The 25,000-nt window shown below is 25.4% G+C and overlaps 1 protein-coding gene across 5 annotated transcripts in view; it reads right to left on the bottom strand.

The window, feature by feature from the left end:
* LOC101236982 (probable voltage-dependent N-type calcium channel subunit alpha-1B) overlaps positions 1-25,000 on the bottom strand; it is a 115,669-nt gene that overhangs the window by 65,835 nt on the left and 24,834 nt on the right. For all 5 annotated transcript variants that reach the window (XM_065799677.1, XM_065799678.1, XM_065799679.1 and 2 more), the window contains 14 exons: positions 23,162-23,210; positions 18,352-18,524; positions 18,136-18,248; positions 15,466-15,575; positions 14,901-15,032; positions 14,657-14,723; positions 14,283-14,406; positions 13,900-14,041; positions 8,842-8,875; positions 8,087-8,132; positions 7,578-7,704; positions 7,198-7,327; positions 5,655-5,714; positions 4,273-4,379 (listed from right to left, as the gene is read on the bottom strand). In XM_065799677.1, coding sequence (XP_065655749.1) covers positions 4,273-4,379; positions 5,655-5,714; positions 7,198-7,327; positions 7,578-7,704; positions 8,087-8,132; positions 8,842-8,875; positions 13,900-14,041; positions 14,283-14,406; positions 14,657-14,723; positions 14,901-15,032; positions 15,466-15,575; positions 18,136-18,248; positions 18,352-18,524; positions 23,162-23,210 — 1,414 coding nt within the window. The remainder of the gene's footprint in view (positions 1-4,272; positions 4,380-5,654; positions 5,715-7,197; positions 7,328-7,577; positions 7,705-8,086; positions 8,133-8,841; positions 8,876-13,899; positions 14,042-14,282; positions 14,407-14,656; positions 14,724-14,900; positions 15,033-15,465; positions 15,576-18,135; positions 18,249-18,351; positions 18,525-23,161; positions 23,211-25,000) is intronic.

The following is a 25,000-nucleotide window of genomic DNA, read 5'->3' as shown; positions in this document are numbered from 1 at the left end:
ATTTTAAAAACCATTTGATACTTCCTTAATATGACACTTCTTTAAAAACTATCAAAGTTATTTTTATTAAGCATTTATAAAATAATAGTAACAGTACAATGTGTAGACTATAGATGAAAGAAAATGTATAAACATTTTTTATAAAAACTGTTTTTTGGATATACATGCATAAATATTTTGAATTATTTTTTATTGTTAATAGTCAAATAATAAATCATCTTATAAGAATAACATATTCATGAAAATGGTCTCCACACAGAGAATGAAACATATGTAAATATATACAGGGCCGCCAAGAGCCATCACACCGCCTGGGACAGCAACCTTGATTGGTGCTTTTATTTATCAAAATTTCCTTATATTGAAGATGAAAATTTTTTTTTTTTGGTTCCTTTTTTTCATTTAGCGCCCCTTGGATATCTGCCACCCAGGACAAACTGTCCTATGTGCGTATATATATATATATATATATATATATATATATATATATATATATATGTATATATATATATTACAAAATTTTTTGAACATTAAAAAACAGTTTAACAAAATTTTTTTTAACTGACGTCAGCAGTTGAATGGCTTCTTTTTTCATTACGCAAGAATATAAAAAATGGAGTCCAAAATATAGTTTTGACAAATTGCCCATTATTGAGATTTATTTCACCATTCGATGGGAAACATTGGTGCCTCTGTATTTTGAGTGCTTCTCGTACTTTACGGTAGAATTTTTTTATTTCAACTTTAAGAATTTTAGTTTTCTCCCAATTTATTTTTTCAGAGTAAAACTTACTATGTGTTGCAATTGCTGACTGATAATGTTTGCCATCATTTAAACTTTTTTGGTGTTGTTGAATTCTTGTTCTAATTTGTAATTTTGTTTCTCCTACATATTTTTTTGAGCAATTGCATTCAACTAAATATGTACCAGGCTGGCTATTTTGAGGCTATCTAGATTTGTTTTTACATGTTAATATTGTTCTTAAATTAGGATTTGATTTAAAAACTACTCTATAGCCAACTTTTCTAAATATTTTCCTTAACTTTGGTGATAGTAAAGGTATCCACGGTAATGATACTGTTAGGAAAGCATTGTTCTCGGATTGAATTCTAATGTTCTTTACGGACCGTTTTTTCCTAATTTGATTTGCAATACTTTTTAGTTGGCTTTCGGTGTATCTATTTTCATTAAAAACTTGAATAAGAAAGTTTATCTCATTTTTTAAATGTGTAACACTGCATATGGAGTATGCCCTGTGAACATAACCTTTGAATATTGCGCATAAAATTTTGGGGTCATTATTCGAGTGCGGTTTTATTTGAATGGCTTCTTTTCTGTAGACTTTAAACTCATACTTACCTTTGCTGTTATTTATTATTGTTATATCTAGGAAATTCAGAGTTTTGTTATGGTTTTCTGTCTCAATTGTGTATTGCATTGCAGGGTGTTGTTTATTTAAGATTATTTTGAATTTCTCTGCTTCTTGGATGTTTGAAAATCTAGCATGGCTATCATCGACGTATCTTAAATAGGATTTTAAGTCGAGAGGAGGATTTAATGTCTTTTCAATTTTGAAGGCATTTTCTTCGTGATGTTGCAGAAAAGATTTTGCCAATACAACCATGAATGAAAGACCAATAGTACTGGAATTTTCCAATTCATGGATCTCGTTGTTCCACAAAAAATAACATCGATGTAAACAAAGCTCTATAAGTGTTAATGTTTCTGATATAGTAAGCTTGGTAGAACATCTGTAGAAATCATCTTTATTTAATTGATCTATAAGAATTAAAGTAGCTTCTTTAAGTGGAATTGATGGATACAGGTTTATTACATCGAATGAAACTTTACTATCTCCAAAGTTAAGGAAAATATTTAGAAAAGTTGGCTAGAGAGTAGTTTTTAAATCAAATCCTAATTTAAGAACAATATTAACATGTAAAAACAAATCTAGATAGCCTCAAAATAGCCAGCCTGGTACATATTTAGTTGAATGCAATTGCTCAAAAAAATATGTAGGAGAAACAAAATTACAAATTAGAACAAGAATTCAACAACACCAAAAAAGTTTAAATGATGGCAAACATTATCAGTCAGCAATTGCAACACAGAGCAAGTTTTGCTCTGAAAAAATAAATTTGGAGAAAACTAAAATTCTTAAAGTTGAAATAAAAAAATTCTACCGTAAAGTACGAGAAGCACTCGAAATACAGAGGCACCAATGTTTCCCATCAAATGGCGAAATAAATCTCAATATCAGTTCAATTTTTAACTATTCAAATTATCTAAAAAATATTTCATAAAGAAAAAAGAGTTACAAAAAATCTTTTTAATAATAGGAAAATAAGAAAGAAACTCTACACAAAATAATATTTATAAAATAATAAACCGTTTCAATAAAAAAGCAATTTAATAGAGTTTAAGAATATTTAGAAATAGAGTTTAAAAAATTGCATTCTCAAATGCAACATTCTTTTTGACAATTTTTCTAGAAAATGTTACAATGCTTAAATCATTTAATATCAGAAAAAGAACTGTTGCTGAAGATTGTTTTCTGACGTATTTATGATATGATTCAAAACATTACAGTTAAAAACTAAAAAAAATAATACATAATCAATTTTAATTTTTCCATGAGCTTTCTGCTCCGTTTTTAAAATAAAAGTTTTTACATGGACAGGAACAGATACAGTAAAAGAATGATTTGTTTATCAAAGACTTGAAGACCTTGCTAATATCAGAAAGAAGACTGATCGGATGATAATTGGAGGGGTCAGAATATTTTTTGTAATTTTTGAAAATTTGAACCACAGATACCATTCTCCAGCAGGCAGGAAAACAAGACTCATTTAAGCACTTATTAAACAGTTTAGAGAATTGAAGAGAGTTCTGGAGAACAATTTTGTGAGGCTATGACAGGAATGGACCACAAGCTGAAGAAGATTTTCATTAAGATATGACTTTAGTAACAAAAGCTGGAGTGATCTGAATGTCTAACAATGGGTTAAACTGTTTAGTTGGAATGGAAGGAAGAGAATGGCCATAAAATTTTAGAGTCGAATTAAAAGAAAAGTTCTTTGCAAATAGTTTTGCCTTGTCCTTTAAAAAGGTAATAAGATCAGTCCCATGAATGAGAGAATTTTAGACCTACCTTGTTAATGTCACTGTTAAAGATTTTCTAAAAGTCTCTAGAGCCTAACTTCTAGGATAAGATACAAGATTTAGTGAACTGAGATTAATGGACTTAAGCATCAGACAGCACCTTTTTACATTGAACTTGTTTGGTATAATACTTACTAATAACTATATATTTCTATTGTTCTTTATGTAACCAAACAAATGCAAAACATGGAGGTCGCAATAAGCACTATACATGGTTTTTTTATAAGTATAACTTGCATTTAAATTTATCATTTATATTTGCATTATAATTTCATATAATTTGCAATCTTTTAAGTCATCTTTTGATCGTTATTTTGCTTTATAAACTTCATTTTTTCTCTTCCAGTAACTTCCAACTTTTCTCTTCCAGTAATTTCCAACTTGCTTGCAGCATTGTTGGAAGCGAAAATGTTGAAAAAAAAAAAGTATATGATATTTTTAATGATTTATGTTTTACATAAATTCCAATAAATTCTTTCAAAAAACATGTTTAAAATGATGAGTAAAACTAAATATTATGCCTATTATATATTTATTTTTACATAAATTGTTAACCTACTCTCAACTACATAATTGAAGTGGACTTTTAATTAGCTAGGAGTAGATACAATGATAAAAATTCATAGATTGGGTTGTTGTAATTCTTGGGATAGGAGGAGATATGTTTGAGTTTGTGCAGATTGGAGAGAATGGCCATTAGATTAGTGGAGTAGCAGGGGAGTCATTAGAACCTAGAGGAAAGTTGTGTAACCTTTGTTTAGAAGAATTATAGTAAAGTAAATATTAACATAGTTTAGCAGTAAACTTTCAAAACAAAAGTAAAGTACAACAGTAAACTGACAGAAGAACAATATTACAGTACAACATTTAGTTTGAATGGCATTTTTGTTTATTTTAACATTGTTAAAATAAACAAAAATTTTTGTTTATTTTAACATTTATTTTAACTATGCTGTTCTGGATTTGATTGCTTAACTAATTTAATAAGCTGAAAACTAGAGTAACTTGTTTGACCCAGTTTTACTCAATGTATTATTTAACAAACATTTGTATTATCTTATCTAATAAGTAATTTATTTGAACTGAAATCAATTTGAAATTAAGATTACCTTAGTATAATAGACATGATAGAACAAGTGACAACAAACATGTCAACACAATTCCAAGCATCTCGAAAGAATGAACCAGGATGCAAAAAACCACCAAAGTTTATAATCTAATGGTAAATTAACAATAAAATCTGCATAAATAAATCAGTTTATAAAGTTTTTATACTATTATTTTCTACCTTTTAAAATAGAAACAATCATGAATGTCATTTTAGGCAAGTATGCAAAGTTATTAGTTTGTGCATGTATATATACATATATACATATATACTTATATTCTGAGGGCTATATATATATATATGTATATATATATATATATATATATATATATATATATATATATATATATATATATATATATATATATATATATATATATATATATATATATATATATATATATAGTAAAAAACTAAATAATTATAACACTCGATTTATTTAAAACATTACTCAGAGTTTCAAGCAAATAGCAACCATCAGATGTTACAAATCTCAAAAAAACAATGACAAAAAAAATATATTAAAAATACAGTGTAGTGTCTCTTTGATGACATTAAAGTTATTCATCATATATTTGTTTTCATGGCGACACTTAGACTCAAGTTCGTTTCGCTTATTTAGTAAAGGCAATGGGGATGAAATTATATGATATTTTTCCATCAAGCATAAATTGCATGACTTACCACCAAATTTAAACGGTTCAGCCTGGTCTAAAATTTTCCAGGAAAGGACAGGATTTAAACCTTTCTTTTTAACACTCCACACAAATTTAGAAAGTTCGGTAGAGTTTGACTCACTTTCTGTGGAGTGTTAAAAAATTTGTGTGGAGTGTTAAAAAGAAAGGTTTAAATCCTGTCCTTTCCTGGAAAATTTTAGACCAGGCTGAACCGTTTAAACCTGGTGGTAAGTCATGCAATTTATGCTTGATGGAAAAATATCATATAATTTTATAATTATTTGAATGACATAAACTTTTTTTTAAATGCAATTTTTTGTTTAACTACATTTTTTTTATCTACTTTTAGATATTTTAAAAAACATAAAAGTATTTTGATTAAAATGTTTTGATAAAGATCATAAGAATAATAAAAATGCTAAAGTGGGCAAGGCTACATAAAAAATGAACCATCAATGGCTGTAAATGTGGATCAAAGTGTCAAATCTTTGGTTTCAAGAAAATATTGTTTGTCTGAAAAAAAAAATCATTGAATGTACAATAAAATAGTGTGTATTATCAACTGTAAAACATGTTGGATGTAGTGTTAAACGTGGGGCTGTTTTGGTGTTTGGCTGTTCAAATATGTATATATGTTCAAAAAATTGAATTATTAAATTGTCTTTTTTTCATTGACAAAAACTTTATTAAAAAAATAGCTACTTACCTTCAGTAAAGCCTCCAAAGTAAATATTGCTGTAAAACCATAGTCAGAATAACCAAGAATCTTTAATACAAAAAAAATAAAAGTGTTTAATAGGCAGTTTCTTCTTCTGTATGATCATAAGACAGTCAAAACTTCAAAAAAGTTAAATTATAGAAAATATTATTTCATAAAGTTTAGATATTGTTATATTTAAATTTTAAATTTTAAAACTTTTTGAAGACAAGAAGTTACTACGACAGTAACTACAATATTTTTTAAAAAACATTTGCAAAGAGAACTTTTTCGATTAATGATAATTTTTTTATTTTATAGTTTAATCATTTGTTTTAATATTTTTAAAGGTGCTTATTTTCATGTATGCATTTCAAAATTAATTCTATTTTTTTTTTAACAAATTTTCTTGTTTCAAATGATTTTTCTTTTTTTCTTTCTTTATTTCAAAAATAGCAAAAAAAGTGCTCAATATTCTAATATAACAGAGCAATAATCAAAACCCTAGGTAGGCAAAATGTCTTATTTACTAATGTATTCTTTTCTCACAAAATAACCCTGATAAATACTATATTAAATTAACTGAAGATGAATAGAAAAAATTTGTAACACCAACCACTATCAAAATATATTTGGAATTTAAAAGAAAAATTATAAAAATAAATGACATAACTAAAATTATCTCTGATCTAAAGAATTTTTTTCACAACTAATTTTTACAAAATATTGTGGTTACTGTAACTTTCTGCTAACAAAAAATTTAAAATTAAGAATTTGTAAATTTCCTTTAAAAAATTTTTTCCACTTGAATTTTTTGAGATTTTTTAAGAGAAACTGCTAGTTGTAGAAAATTTTTTTAAGAGAAACTGATAGTTGTAGAAAAATTTTTAAGAGAAACTGCTAGTTGTAGAAAAATTTTTTAAGAGAAACTGCTAGTTGCAGAAAATTTTTTAAGAGAAACTGCTAGTTGTAGAAAAAATTAAAGATAAAGATAAAATAAAAATAAATGTCAAATCTGATGGATAAAACACGATGAAAACAAGCCATTAAACTAAACTAGCTGTATTTCAATTAAATTAGTAAAAGATGCATAAAGCATATATGTCGTTAGACTATTATTCATATATATGAATAATAGTCTTATGACATATAGTCTTATCTATATTCATATATATATATATATATATATATATATATATATATATATATATATATATATATATATATATATATATATATATATATACATATATATATACATATATATATACATATATATATATATATATATATATACATATATATATATATATATATATATATATATATATATATATATATATATATATATATATATATATACATATATATATATATATATATATATATATATATATATATATATATATATATATATATATATATATATATATATATATATATATATATATATATATATATATACATATACACACACACTTATGTATATACTTAACTGAAACAGTATTCAAATAAAGTCTGCAAAAAACTTAAACTTCAATAAAATGCTTACTACATTTACAAGAGCATCTGGATCTGTAACATCTTCACATGCCAACAAAGCACTACTTATAAGGATCAATGCAAGAATAATATTATCAAAGTAAGCATATGATATTATTTCATGAACTATTCTTCTAATTCTAAATAAAAATGTTTTCAGTTATAACACTAATAGAACCAAAATAATTTTTTAAATTATCATCTTCCTGATGATCCTACAAAAGGAGAACAGGATATCATAAAATGTCAAAGTCAGATTAGTGTTACTTATATATGTATATAATAAAAAGAAAATATAGATATTAGGATAGATAAGATAATAAGATAATAAAAATAAGAAGAAGTTTCATACTAAAATGAAATATAGCTAAAAAATTAAAAAAAACTTACATATTTGTAGGTTCTAAAAAAAATAATGTTCTTTGATCAAGTATTTTAGGTTTAAATGGTTGTGGAAGCATTCGAGCAGGATTTTTTAAATTCTCTAAAAAGTTATCACCAGGCTTGGCCACAGTACCTAAAATTATTTTTAATTTTTCTTAGATTTGAATAAATTATTAGTATAAAAATGTTTTTTTTATTTAAGAATCAATATTAATAGTTTAGTATCAGTATCAATATTTTGGAGTTATTGTTATTTTAGTTACCTTTGTTGTAGACTAAAAGTACTCAAAGTAAAGTGGTATTTTAGATTTGATCATTGTTTACAAGTTTTAAAATCAAATATTTAGACTAATAAAAAATAAACTATTTATGTTTTCACTTTATTCTATGTGTCTAAAATTAGTCTAAATTAATTGAGACTATAAAAAATCATTGACTAAAATTAATAACAATTATGGAATATTTTAAATATAATTCACTATATAAAAAATGTTTGAGAATAAATTTATACTTACCATTGCTTGGATACGAATCAAATTCTCCAACAATATTTTCTTCGTTCTTGTCATTAAAAAAAAAACTTTTTGTTTATATATTAATATTATTATTTTGCAATTTACATTTATATGAAAATATCATCATTTTTTGATATATAAGAAAATATTTTCATGTACAAATATTTTTATTTTTGTTTGCTATACTTTATACTTTATGCTATACTTTATATTTATACTATACCTTATACCTATACTTTGCAAAAGAGATTTATGTTCTAATTTATGTCATTAAATTTAAAACAGTTTCAATTTTAAAGCCAAAAAGCTTCACGGGAACATTTGTTTCTATAAAACTGATTATTGTTTTTGTATTTGAATAAACTTGTCTGCTTGTTTTGCTTACAAAAAATATAAAATAGTTCATTTAAAAATAGTGAAATATTAAACTCATAATTCTTTATTATTTTCATTTGTTTATGTATCAATAAAAGTAATAACATTTATGTGTATAACTTTTTAAATTAGTGTAATGGATACACTATTAATTTTTTTTATGATACAAAGTTCAAAGTATTGAGTTAATGTGCCTCTAGTATATCAGACCAAATAATCTCTACCAGTCCGAGATTAAATATAAAAACATCAGACAAAGACTAAACTTACTGTTCTCTGAGTATACAGACTACTACAGTATACTAGACTAACTACAGAATACATAAAAATGCATGTAAATAAGCATATAGAAATAATTCTATGATATAAAAGAAGCTTACAAGTTCATCAATTTGTTCTACTTCTTCTTCTTCGCTAAAAAATAGATTTATTTTTTATTGAATTAAAACTTTATAAAGAAAAAAGTAAAAAATGTCATCAGTTCAAGCAGTTAAACAAAAACTGTTTTAAGTCGCTTCATAATTTTTTTTTCTCAGTATTTACACTTTTCCCTCTTGTTTTACTCCTTATTTGACCCCTTGATGAGGGTGAGGGGCATAAAAAATTAATTAGATGAACTCATTTTATAAAACTATTGCCTGACTCTCTATTTTATCAAATTATATCATGAAATTTAAAATTAAATTTTCCTAATTCTTTTTGATATTGGAATACTTAAGTCAATTACAATCATATACAGTGCAGTAGAATATAAAAAATACTGAGACCTTTTTATTGACAAAAACTTCAATTTCCTTTTAGTTAAATGATTCAACAACAGTTATGTATCAATAAACAACTACAAAATCAGCCCAGGTAAAAGGTTTATTGACATGCTTTATGATGAAGCACTTTCACATGCAATAACTTTTCCAATTTTCATAAATTTTTGCACAAGAGTTATAAGGTTTTATCTGACCTTTTTCATGTTGTGAGAATTTGACTATTGATATTTCATTGCTAAAAAGTTTTACTACTATTATTCTGTAAATTATAAATGATATATCATTTACGCAATTTTTGTTCCATATTAAATTTATATTATTATTTATATTTTTATTAATTGTTAATTAAACTTAAATTGCTAAATTCTTATAACATAAAAAAGACAGATAGAATCCTAAAATTCACATGCAACAAGATGCTGATACCTTATCTAATAATATCCTAAATTATGTAATACCCAAATATTTTGAGTGAATCAGTTATATAAACAACTCTGCTCCAACTTTATGCAGAACTGCTATCTAGTAAATAATAATCTAGCAAATGATAGATTATAGCAGAATATAATATTATAATATTCTGTTATAATCTATCATTATAACAGAGTATTATATATCTGGCATAAATATAACTATGATTGAGGGAAATATAACCATATGCCTAATATCATCTAAAATTGCATTGCAAAAAGATTTATTTTTGATTAAGTTAATCATTGAATAGTATTCAACATTCATTGTTCGAATTTATTACTAAAATTAATTCATTACTAGACACCCTGTGCCTGGATAAAAGTGAACCTCTATAGAAACACCCAAAAAACGCTATATGTCATTCTTTTACATATATATATTAGTTATAAAAATTAAAAAAATTAAAAACGTTTGTTCGGAAAACTTTAAGAAATGGCCCATTAAAACCCACAAAATTAAAAAAAGCTATAAAAACAGGATAAAAATTAATTTCCTTGTCTGGAGTGCTGATTGTAAAAAATTATGCCATTTTTATTTTCATTTCATTATATATTTCCAGATTTTTATTTTCTGCAATTTATTGATAAAGGCCCGAGTCTCCATAACAGTGCATTTTTAACACTGAGGAACTATTATTTATTAATTTGATTTATATATTTTAATTAAAACCTTATTTAAACAATTAAATATATAAAGTATTATTAGGTTAGTAAATTTAACTAAAAAATCAAACATAATTGTGAGCTGATTACAATGCCTTAAAACTCTCACAATGAAAACCGTACACAAGTTTGCGCAATTTGCTTTTGCACAAGGGGAAAAAAAGAAAACAAAAAAGTTACTAATACACAAGAGTATGAACTGAAAGCTCATTTGGTGTCAAGCCATTCACTGCAAGACCCAAGGTTTCCATCTGGGCTTTGTATTGATTGCAGATTGGACTTAAACAAGATAAAAAATGGAGATTCTACAGTCAATCTAACAATAGCAAAGAACTATGATCCAGGGCTGAAAACTATAACAAGGTATTTATAAAATCATAACTTTTATTTTTTAATACTTACCTAATTAATTTTACTAACGTTTTGAAAATTAATACTTTTAAAGGATTTGCGTAAATGGGGTAACTATTTTGTTGACTTTTTTTTTAACTTTTATTATTTAATTTAGTTTAGGTATAGGAATATAAGGAGTAGCTAAAGGAATTGAAGTAGTTTGAGGAGTAGGAATAGGAGGAGGTAGAAAACTATATGTTGTTTATTTTGTAAAGGACTTTTAATGTAATGTTACAAGTGGTTGTAAATATAACAATAAAAATTGTGCATCAATTAAATTACAAATAAACATATAATATTCTGGGAATAATATTGTATGTCAAAGTTAACAACTATTTATAAATTTAATCAACACAAATGTCTCCCTCCCTAATTTCTGTAGACGAATTTTTAGTTTTTCTTTAAAAATAAACTACAATTTAACATTTATCTGTTTTTATCAGGTTATCATATGGAATGATGTAAGTGCAGAATTTGTAAAATTGCTAGCTTGAATGGTCTTCAGTGGAAATTATATGTCAACAACCTGAAGAATAAATCTAACAATTCAAGATTCCCACACACAACTGCTCACACTGCTTTGCAAGTATCTACAGGGGATTAAACCATTCAAAAGATAAGTGTAACCTAAGATTATAAAAATTAGCCAACTTTACAAACCTAATTGATCCCGAACTGGCTGAACAGATCAGCTATAAAACTATGTAGATCAAAGAAAGGATCAGGCAATTCAGTCATCTTCGTCATCTAATGTCTTTACGTCTTGGGGAAAATCATTGATGCTTTTGTTGGAAGAGAACAATAAAACAATAGTTGAGGGATTTCTGCCAGCAGAGAATGTCTCTATAATACAACAAGAAGCTAGGCTGACTGATCATCAAGTTATTTCAGTTCTGAAAAACTTGAGACTTAAATGGAGATGAAAATGTATTGCTCCACACATAACTAGCTTAGATAATCATAAAAATTTTGGTAGTAATTTTTTATTTAAAATTTCATAGTCATTTCAATCTAAATGATGAATATCTATATTATATGTTAAATTGTAGAAAACATCCGTTTTTAGAGATGACTTCAAAGTTCGGCCTTGATTTTGGAAAAGGACATCTGAAACTAACTCTTACACTTTATGATTCAGATTATTTAACATTCATTAAACCTTACAGTAGATCACCCACCAATAAAAAACAAAAATATTTCTAATCAGTAAAACAATATTGTATTTGTATTTGCAGTTTGTAACTTATTTTTCTTTTTTTTACATCTTAATATTAGACAAAATAAATTTTAAATTAAGTTTCTCAGAGTTTATACATCTAGGCAAGTCTTGAGCAACTTTTATTGCTCTTTCAGCACATATATTACTGCACAGGATGTTTGCAATAATTGATGGTTCTTTAGTTAAATGCATTTTCAAACAAGTAGGAGCTTTCTGGCAATTACCAACTTTTTTGATATCTTCTTCAAGATTACTAAAATCATTTTTATTAAAAAATATGTTTCCCAAACCATATTTTGTGCCAGTAACCACTAACAAAATTACAAACTACTTCAAGTTGTTCTCTAGATAAGTTAATAAGAAAATAACTTTATAATACATAAATTGCTCTTGAATTCCATCTTGCACATTGAAGAGATGGTTATGTATTAGGAAAGATAATTTTCGGAAAATTTCCGTGCAATACCTCCTCATTCTGGAATTAGTATCAGGCATTGGTGTGTCAAAACATTCATCCCCACTAGTCTCAATAACAATAATATCAGAATCAGTATTAATATCAGTATCTTCTGTAGATGAGTTTTTGTTTTGGATGTTTCTGATTCTCTTTGATGGATGAATTTTTGTTGGGTCAGCTACTTTATTAGATTAATAGCCTGCTCTTCCTTTTGTTTCTATCTGCATATTGTAAAAAATTTTGTCTTCACTTGTTATCCAACCTTTCAAATTGTTTCAAATCAGCAATATCAAACAATTGAGTAAAAGAAGTGTTAACTGATGTTTTTGGTTTGCTTAAATATTTATCATAATCTGTTATTAGATTTTTTACTTTAGGATGAACAGATTACATTGTTAAAGTAGGAAATGAAAATTTTTGCAGCAATTCTCTCAATTCTAAGCAACTTATTTTAATTCAACTTAACTTTGACTTTTCTAAACACACAATCGATTTGAATCTTCTAATCACTGTAGCTTTAGATGACATTTTTTTAAAACTGTTTTAAATTGTCCATACTGACTACTTGAGTAACATTGTGAAATCTATTTTTTTCTAAATTATTTGCCCAATTTTTCTTGTTTTTGTTAATTAAATTTTTTGATTGCTTATATGACATTTTAAAAAACAAAGTGTTACTGAAATTATTTCATTATATTAAAAAAGACAAATATTTGAAAAATATACGTTTTCAAAATGAAATTGATTTGCATTGAATTTTATTGATTTGCATGAAAGGTAATATTACAAAGATATTATGATTTATTATTATTTGTTAATGTTTTCAGAGATGATTTCTAGTGTGTATTTATTCTGTTTTGTCATTTATTTGATATATATAATATACCCACCCATAACATATTATCTTTTCAAATAGCTTAACATTAATGTATGATTGCTGTGGTGGGTGACTTTTTTTAAAAATTAAATCAAATAACAGATATATTCAAATAATATACATAAATACTCATTCACTAATGCTATGGTGTTTCAAAAATATCATTAAAAGTATTAAAAGTCAACACGGTAATATACATACATACATACATATATATATATATATATATATATATATATATATATATATATATATATATATATATATATACATATGCATATATATATATATACATATATGTGTATATATATGTATATATATATATATATATATATATATATGTATATATATATATATATATATATATATATATATATATATATATATATATATATATATATATATATATATATATATATATATATATATATATATATATATGTATGTTTGTATATTAGGGTGTTGACTTTTAATACTTTTTATGAAATTTTTGAAACACTTTAGCACATATACAGTATATATACACTATATCTTTTTTAAGTATTATTACAAAAAATGTATTTGTTTACTAAACAAAATTTTAATGAAATACTTTATGCTGGAAGAATACTTTTCATGAATTTCTTTTAAATGTTCTTCACGAGCTCCATTTTCCTCTTCAACCTGTTCTTTTTCATCTGCAGTTAGAGAAATGTTGTCTACAGCAATGGCCAAAAACACATTTAACAAAACAACTATGATAATTAATTAGTCAAGGAATTTTTATTTAATATTTCATACTTTTATGAATATTTTGAACATTTCTTTTAATAAGTAAAAAATGTATTTTTATGAGTAAAACAAATACAGGCTGTAACGCATTTTTTTGGTTCATTTTTAATTAAAACAACATTGAATTTACTTATTTAAAGACAATTTTTTTTACTTAATTAAATAGACTTTAATTAAGTTAATACATATACAATTTAAAGATACAGTTTCCAAGTGATGTACACAATATGTAATACAATGAAACAGCAAGTCCAACAGCATTTAATGCTCCTCCCATGGCATTGATCCCTTCATACATTGTGTTATTCCAATCCTCCCCAGTAACAATCTGAAGAAAATAAAATTTCATTCATAAAAGAAATTAAAGTTAATATTATTGTTTATTGTTGTTGTCTTTATTTTGCATTGAAAAAGTTATTGTTATTATTTTTTTTTCTTATGCAAAAATGTGGCAAGTTTATGTTGATACATCGAGTGATCAGTGCATGTCTTGATTGGTTGAAGAAAATTGATTGTAGTTTTAGTTTATATTTTTATCTTTAATATTATCAAGTAAATAAAATAATTTAAATTTTTACTTGAAAAACTGTTAACACTGCATTGAAAAAATCATCAAAATTTGATCGAGGGTTAGTCACATATAATCTATAATTATAAAAGAAGCTGTCATAACAATCTATGATGGAGTTTTAAAAGTGTTAAAGACATCAAATACAAGAAAAAATATTTTTAAACAAAAGATAAATATTAAAAATTTTTTTTTTTTTACAAATTCTTCCTTTTGATTATTATGATAAAAAAACCTTTTAAGTAACCACTTACTGACCACCAAAAAGTTGCATTCCAAGTAATCCAAAGATCATAAGAAAAAGAAGCAGTAAGACCACTAAACTCATAATTGATGTCATACTAGCTAAGATTGAGGCAATTAAGGCCTTTAATGAGCTCCAATGTCTAAAAAAAAATTTAAAATAAATTGTTCAACTTCTGTTCAAAGTTTGAAATCACTAAATATTGAATCTTAACTACTCCTTCTTAACTTTAGATCTGCTATTTACTTGTCAAGATATTTACCTGTAAAGATAACTTCAAGTTTATTAAATAACATTTAAATATTGTTCTTTTAAAAGTTAAAAATTGGCTATTCAAATTTTTTCTTTTCTTTTTTAATTTTACTATTTTAACTGGTATTTACTTTATTGAATATTAAATAATTAAATATTAAATAATTAAGTATTAAATAATTAAATATTAAATAATTAATTTAAAAAATGACATTCTCAATTAAAAGCTTTAATCATGAATAATAAAATGAAATTAAAAAACAAAATTAAAGTTAAAAAAAGATTATTAAAAAATTAACAAAAATAAAAACAGAAACACTTACGATGTGAATTTGAATAACCTCATAAGCCGAAGTTGACGTAATACAGATACGCCCAAATTAATACTCAAAAACCTACTCAAAAGCCAATTTATTATGCTGGCAAACACAACCTATGATTATAAGTATAAATGGCAAAAATCTTATTATTAAAAAAACTGACACATAAGTTCTAAAAACATAATACTGCTATATGATTATACTATCTTTATTTTTATGAATGCTTCTTTTTACATATTATATTGTGGTCAATCAAATAGAATTCAATTTTAAAGTTTCTGAAGAATTAGTAATTTTGATTAATGAAGAATTGATTTTTATTTTTTATTTTTTTACTACTTTTAAGTAATCTTTAACAAGATAATTGGTTTTAAAATGGCATCTGTTCAGTTTTAAAACTCTAAATGTTGCTCTGACTCCCATAATTATTTTTCAATCATTCTTCTTACTATTATAAGCAAAGTCTTTGAATCTTTAATTAGCAAATTTCTGATACCTTATCTTAGGTCCAACAACTTACTTTCTGACATTCACTACAGATTTCAATCTTCTCTCTTAATTGCTGTCTTGTTAATCATTATAAAAAAAGGCTTCATTGTGCATCAAATAAAAGCACTAATGCAAAAGTTGTTTCTCTTAATATATCAAAAGCTTTCAATAAAGTATGAAATGCTGGTCTTCATTATAAGCTTTCTTCACATGGTATATTTGAGAAAGTTTTAAAATTATTTAACTATTTCTTTCTCACCCAAGTCTTGTCTTTGATGGAAAAAAAATACTATTGTGTGTTATTTGAATTCAATTGTATTATAGACATTTGAAATTGCTAAGATGGCAAAAACATGGTTTTCGCTTTCTCTAAGTCCACTGTCTGAGAAATAATAAGCTCTCTATTTTTTTTATATATATTTTTTTTATATACAGAGGTTAGATCTTGTGGCGGGAGTGAAGGAAGAAGTTGTCAAAAAATACATGACAAACCATACTTTTTTTACAAAATGTTTGTGATGGCTTTTGAAACAAATAGTGTTTCTGCTCATTGTATTTTGGTTGAGCAGAATTTTAGAAATTTTCTAGCAAGGGCGCAATTAATCATCACTTATAAAGCCCTCATTAAAAAATGTCATGTATTTTTTGAAAAAAAAATACATGACATGTTTGTTTGTTTAAATAAATAGACAACTTGAAAAGTGAAATAATCATTTGATGTGCAAATAATGTACAACAAATAAATATGACAAACAAGATTTAAATATCAATAAGAAAGTAGAATAAAAAATCATTAAAATAAATTAGATTTTGTCAATCAAAAACTTAAAAAGTTTAAAAGCCATTGCTGTTACAGTAATGATATATAAGGTTCAGCAAACATATAGCTACATTAACAATGTCATTTAATTGACTGGTAGAAATGTAAAACTTTTGTTTCTCTAAAAGTTAAAATGCAATTAGTGATAATAGAAAAGCAGACCTTTTACTATGATTTTCCTGCAAGCACTACCATGAGCTCTGTAATAAAGTTAGAAACTATGTTTTAACTTTAGGATTTAATATTGAAAAATTTTATTCTTATTTTATTTATATGACTCATTCTCATTATGAATCTGTGCTTACAGTTTGCGAGAAAATGTCCAAAAGGTCAGCTGATAAATTTTAAAAAAAACTTCTGATAACCTAGTGACTATAAGTATTTAACAGAACCTGTTTTAGTTTGGCTTTGACAGTGACAGTGTTTTAAGTTTACTTGGAACTGTTAATATTTTATAAGCAACAAAATTTATTTGATAATTGATAAAGAAGAGAGAGCAACAATTTATGAATTGTGGATTTTATTGGACTATTTCATGCAAGTTGATTCCTGAAACATCATTGGCAACTAACATTTTTAACTTTTCCTGGTATAAGTTTGTGTGCCGTTAAATATAAATGTTTTTACAAAACTGACTCTACTGCTGAAACTAAAATTTTTAAAAATCATTAACGGATTTTTACAAAACAAAATCTTCTATGCAATGAAACACTGGACATAGCACAAGCCAAAAAGTTATGATAACTTTTTTATATCCAAAAATTTCATGTTTGAAATTCAGAAAACAACTTTTTTAAACATAAACATCACAATAATCCCAAAGTTCTTAAGTGATAAATAATTGAGGCTTTGCTACAAACTTAGGGCTTTATAAGTGATGAATAATTGTGCTCTTGCTACAAACTTTCTAAAATTCTGCTATAACAAAATACAATGAGTAGAAACACTCTAATTCAAAGCATTGTGGGATTAATTTAAAAATTTATGCTTATAACTATTTCAAAAGCAACAGAAAAAGAAAAAAGCACTCCAACTTTAAAATGGTAATTCTTTTAGACCACTGTTTAGCTCTAAAACACAAACCTTGCTTTGCTGCACAAAGAAACAAATTCAAACTGGTTCTACCAGAAAAGTTGTGTGATTCTGTTAATCTACTACATTTTTGTTTTTTACTTTATATTAAGATTTTAATACTTATATTTATAATGTAACTCAAAATATAAAGGGATCTTAAAGTCATATTTCAGCATATCTTACATCTCACACCAGCGAACTTAAATTCATATCTTAGCATATATCCCAACATAGATTATGTATAGTTTCATATCAAATACCATTATATATCATAATAAAAACATTCTTACCACACAATCAAAAAAATTAAATTTTGATTGGAAATATTCTATGGGTCCTAAAGCATAAAACTTCAAGCACATTTCCAAAAAGAAAAATGCCAAAAAAAAATTGTCTGTAATGTCTAAAAATTAAATTTTAAACATTAAGAATTAAATTTTAACAGAGCAGTGGTTTATTTAAGTAATTTAAAAATGATAACTTAAATATTCAAAATCAACACTTACTTATAACATCACTAATCCATTGACTCTGTTGATAATACTGCATCATACCAGATACACTATTCAAAAAAACTAATCCAATGACAAGCCAGTACATAAAATTAGATAACATGAATGCTTTTAACTTGGCTCTGACAACAGCATTTCGTAGCAGAAATTGTTGCAGACCAGTAAGGCTATCAAAATATCCATTAAATCATCAATTATATATATATATATATATATATATATATATATATATATATATATATATATATATATATATATATATGTATATATATATATTTATATATATATATATATATATATATATATATATATATATATATATATATATATATATATATATATATATATATATATATATATATATATATATATACTGTCAAAAACGGACTAGAATCGCCCCTAATATATTTATATATATATACATTTAAAGCATGCAATCGTTAAATTCGGAACAATGAATTTTGTTTTAAAACTTGTCACTAACACATTTAGAAAATTTTTTTGTTTTTGCATTACGTACATTAAGTAATGATAGCAGTAATTAAAAACATCAACAAACAAGTCAAAGTACTTCTCTTAATTAAAATGTCATCGAATAAAATATAAATAAAATAGTTAGAAGAACGAAAAAAAAAACTCTGCACAATTATCTACAAAATCTTTCTTCTTCTTCAGATTACTTTCAATCGCTAAAGCATCTAAATCTAGCAAAACTAATGTTTATATGGTCATAAAAAGATACAAAAGCTCTCTTTCTATCGAACGAGCAAAAGGATCTGGAAGAAAGAGTGGCTTTAGGGATAAGAAAGTAGTAATTAGTATTTGATGATCATTCATGCAAAATTCCGAAGTCAAAAGGTATAAAGTTTCCGAGTTTTTTTGTCAGAAAAGTTAAGAAATTTAACAATTGTAAGTCTTATCTAGCCATTAAATATCGATCAGATAAGCAATCACTGACTGCTAAAACTCAAGCTCAAAAACTTTATGACAAAGTGCTTACAAAATTTAATGGCTGCATAATTTTGGATGACAAATGTACATCAAACTTGATTTTGTCATCCATAATAAGTGACTTCAAACAGCTTCCAGGTCCAAATTTTTACACTTCAATTGTTCATGGACATGTCAGCAACAAGTTCAAGTATAAGTCATTGGATAAATTTGGTAAGAAACTTCTTATGTGGCAAGCAATATGCAGCTGTTTGAGATCTTGAGCTTTCATCACATCATCAACTTAAAACTTGGATGTTTACATCATGGAATGCTTTCAAGCTAGACTTTTGTCATTTTATCGAAGTCAAAATGTCCCCTGTGGTTCTGGCCTGATCTTGCTTTTATTCATTATTCTAAGAAGTCCGTAGAGTGGTACAATTCGAGAGACATCAAATTAATACCAAAAAGCTTGAATCCACCAAGCTGCCCACAGTTCCATTTAATTGAGAAATCCTGTGGAATTGGCAAAGGATATTTGCGTAAGAGTAGCAAAACAATTAGTACAGGTAATGATTTGATTAGAGACTGGACATTAGTAGAAAAAAAAACCGCCAAAGACACTGTGCAGAAATTGATGTCTTTGTTTAGTGTAAATGTTTGCTTATTTATTCGAAATAATGAAAAATATTAAAATAAAAAGCATTTTTATAATCTTCAAGTTCCTTAGATTAAAATATATATTGTAGTTTTTAAAAAATAAACATTGCATGCTTTATATACAAATACATACATATATATATATATATATATATATATATATATATATATATATATATATATATATATATATATATATGTGTGTGTGTGTGACTACTAGTAAGCATGAAACTTTACGCTCTATAAAAAGTTATGTTTATATATATATACATATATATATATATATATATATATATATATATATATATATATATATATATATATATATTTGGATTTTTTTAACTTTTGTCACAATTTTAATTGACCATAGTTTTAAAACCTGAGAAATTGATAGTTAATATTAAAATTTCATAGTAATATTGAATATAGTTAAAAAATGTCCCCCACCCACCCACAATTAAGTATGCTATAAAAATATTGTTGTTTTAATGACTATTATGGAAGTACTTGATTTTTAAATTCGCTATAAAGCTTTAAACACACCTAAGTAAAAACTATTTTATGTGCTTGTGTAATTTGTTGGTCTGAACTGAAATATTACACAAATACAGAAAATAGTTAATACTAATGCGTTTTATGTTTTACTCATTTCTTTTGTCTTTACCCATTTCAATGTCTTTTTTAATTAATTTTATATTTATAAAGTAAATTTTTAAAGAAAAAGTATTTTTATTAAAATAATATTAAAACATAGAACATTACTAACATATATTATCCATGCATTTTAGATTTTTCTAATATGTCAAATAAATATAGCAAAACTGCTGTTGACAAATATTCAAGAGTATGAACAAAAAGTTTAGTTTTGTTTGAAAAACATATAACATCAAGAATTGGTCTACCCTTTATTGAAAAACCATTGGATTCATTTAATAGAATGCTAAAAAAACTTTTATTATTGGACGTTACAACTACCTGGCATCAATTGAAAAAAGCAAAAAAGAAAGAGTAAAGTTAATTGCTGTCGAAATAAGCAAATTATGGAACAAACTCAACTTTCCAAGTATTTCTAAAAAATCAGTTGGAAGAAAAATTGAAAAGGTTATAGAAAAACATGACAAGTATCTTAAAAAGCCTGGCAAAAAGGAAGAATGCTCTGTTTTTGGAGATCTTTTTGATATCACCAATATTAAGGGCATATGGCTTAGTCTAGAAGATAAAAAATTTTATAACATACAATTATTAAGTTCAGAAGAAGTTGGTCACAGTACTAACACACAAGTGTCATTACATCCTTCAAAAGTCAGAGTTTATAATGCAAAAGATTTGAATAAAAAGAGTTTATAATGCAAAAACTTCTACAAGCAAAGCAAATAGTTGTCCAGTTAGCAGTTCAACTGCATCTGAAGAAAATGGTTCAGATTTAGATTCACAAAACAATTATGAACCAGTGGAATTAAAAAAATCAAGAAAGTGAGTATATAACAGAACAAAGTTAGCATCTAATCTTGTGATAACTGAATCTTTAAGTACAAATAAATCAGCTAAAATCTGTAAAAAGTTATTTGAAAAAGGTATTGAAATAGAAACTCCAAGTCAGACATGAATACGGAGATCAACTATAAGGCAAAGGGAAAGCATGAAGAAAATTGTTGCTAAAATGGTACAAGAAGAACAATTCTGCCTACATTTTGATGGAAAGAAAATAAACAAGACTGAATACCAAGTTGTGATACTTCAAAATGAGAAAAGGAAAATTAACTTAGAAATTGTTAAATGTGAAAGTGGAAAATCCAATGATATTTTTGAAGCTTTTAAAAAATTGCTAAATGATTTTGATGCATGAAAATGTATTTCAATGATTATATGTGACACAACAGCAGTAAACACAGAAAGATTAAATGATATAGTTATAAAAATACAAAATGAAATGGAAACCAGAGGCTTTACTAAACCACAATATTTAGGATGTCAGCATCATATACTGGATGATCTCCTTTTAAAACACGTTTTGAATCATTTTGTAAATTGTAAATCAACAAGTTCTGGTTTTGATTATAAATTTGTAAAGGACTTTACCGAAAATTATGAAAATCTTCAAAAAAAGTATACATATAAAGCTGAGGCTCATCATTACATAAACTTGGGATAGCGAGATAACTTCAAATTCCTTTATGAGTTATGTGAAGCTTTTAGTTACTTCAAGAACCATAAAAAATTACATAAATTTAAGTGGCACAAGCTTCCTTTATTGCACAGTACTAGATGGAACTCTAGAGCATCATATGTTCTTCTTGCCTATTTTCTTATACTAACATGGAGGTGTGAACTTGAAAGTGCAGCAACTTTTATTGCAAATCAATGGAAAAAACTTTGATTCAGCAAACAATTATTTGATGATAAATCATATGACTATATGCTTGATGCATTGACTGAAATTAAGTGTACAGCTGCTTTAAAGTACTTTATGAAACACTGGAGCAATGAAGATAGTGTAGTTTATATTCCAAGAACAAACATCATTGCTGAACAAGGCATTAAATTGATGGAAGATCTCCTTCAAAATTCAAAAAAATGGGAATATGCAAGTGTGAAATTTATTGGAAAGAATGACCTGTGAAGCGTTAAAACTAACTTGCTGAAAATAATTACTTTTATTGATCCACTTCAATGATATGTAGTTTATAAATACTAAATATAATTTACCATTAGTTTTATTTATTTTTGTGGCTGTTCATAAATGGGTTGGAAATAAGCTTTATGTGTCCTCGTGTAATCTATGAAAAATCACGTTACTGTCAAGAAGGGGGGGGGGGATATTTTTGCAACTAGACTACCATTAAACCAGTTTTTTATCAATTACTCAACATTTCTCAGGTTATAGAAGTATGGCCACAACAGATTCAAAAAATGTCATAACCCTATTATATATATATATATATATATATATTGGGAATTTATATTTAAACTATATTATCCCGTTACTTCAAAAAAAAAAAAAAGGTTATTGAATTTAGGAAATTTTAAACCAATTGGGAATTCCACAGTGTAGGCAGTGCCATTGGGCTAGCTAACAACCTGTATAATTTCAATGATCTTTTATACTAAATAATACCAATTAGTTTACAATATTTATAAAAAATGGGTAATGCTTATAAAAAATTAAAAAAATAATTGTAAATAATTTGATTAAAAAACTTTTTTTTAAACTTACGGTGGAACAATAACTTCTCCCTGATCTTCTATTTGTTCTTGTATTTTCACTATTAAAAATGAAAAAATTAGTTTATTATCAAAGACAACTTATTTAACAATTCAAATAAGTAAAAAAATGGTATTAGTATTAACATAAATAATGTACCTACAAAAATCAGTTACAAATGTTAAAATAATAAATGCTTGCAAAAGCTATACACGCTTGACTTTCTTTTTAAAAAAATTACCCATATTATTAAATTAATCATCTTGCAGTGGTTTTCAGTGGTTAAAAAAAAGATCACTTAAAAAAACACTGGCTCCCTTACTCTAAATAAACTTAATTATTTTTCAAGAATAATCTAGATTTCCAGTTGTTAACCTAACTTGTCAAACAATCTTAAAACTTGGACCTAGTTTTAAAATACTTTTTTTTGTAAAATTGATTAAAATTGATTGTAAAATTATTAAAAATGAAGTTTAAAAATGCTTGAGCAAGGCCTCAAATATTGTATTTAGAAATAGTAACTGAGTACTCTTAGCTAAAGCCCCAGCCAAATTTGACCTTTATAACCTAACCCTGATTAAGAAGCCATAATGGAAGGGGCTACTAGCAAGAACTAAAACATTTTTTGTTAGGTTTTAACAGTTTCCAACACTTCAAAAGTGAATAGGTAATTATAATAAAATATCACAAAAATAAATAAAATAAAGAAAATATTTTCATAATCATTTTTATTTTTACAAAAATAATTGGTGTAAACTAAAAATTTAAATTTTTTTTATCATCAACATTTTCAAAATTTCACTTTTGTGAAAACCATCTGAAAGAAATTCTAAGAACTTTCTGAGAACACTTCTTCTAAAACACTTCTACAATTACACAACTCATTGAAACGAGCTTTTTACACAAACCATCTAAAATACACAACTTACTGAAACAAACTTTTTACACAAACCATCTAATGATGATGATGATGATGATGATGATGATGATGATGATGATGATGATGATGATGATGATGATGATGATGATGATGATGAATATTTTAATTATAAATCTTGTAAAATGTGATACAATACATTTAATCAACCCCAGCTGAAACCCTGCAAAAGAACATAGTTCTTTTGTTTGGTTTTGACTTGTTTTTCAATGTTTTTCAGCACACTAACTTTAATTAGATGAAAAAAAAAACCACTTATAAAAGCAAACAAACGAAGTTTTTTATAAAGAAAAATTATTCTACATTAATTAAAATTCTTAAAGCAAAAAGGACCAAAAATTGCTTTTACAAATTTTTATGAATTGTATTTTTATTTTCATTTTAACCTCATGCAAAACTTACTAATTTATGCAAATTAAAGTACAATCATCTGTTTTCCTGAGATACTAGCAACACTATGACTATTTTTATAACTGTTTTTTTATAAGAACTGATATATAAACAATTAAGATATTATAACAATTAAGATATAATATTTTATATATATAAACAATTATTGTGGATTCTAATAACACTATGTAACACAACATTTTTACTTGGATTCAAGGTGTTGTATTTCAATTACTTACATTTAAAAACTGTGGAAAAACAACAACATTGAGCATAAATTTTGATTTTATGACCACAGTACAAAGAAAATTCGTTTTTATTGAAACAAAACAAAAAAACTTCATATTGTTGGTTTATTTGGTCTAGTAAGAAACAAATTTGCATTATAAATAGACAATATCATCCAAAATGAGTAAATTTTCTAGATTTGCAAGTGTACTGTAAACTACTTTCACAAAATAGTCCTGAAACATACTCCTCCATCATACTTATGTTATATTATCCTTGATACCAACATTTAAAGT

The sequence above is a fragment of the Hydra vulgaris genome, chromosome 06, assembly GCF_038396675.1.
Source record: "Hydra vulgaris chromosome 06, alternate assembly HydraT2T_AEP".
Taxonomy (NCBI): Eukaryota; Metazoa; Cnidaria; class Hydrozoa; order Anthoathecata; family Hydridae; genus Hydra; species Hydra vulgaris.
This window is presented reverse-complemented; position numbering and strand designations above follow the sequence as displayed.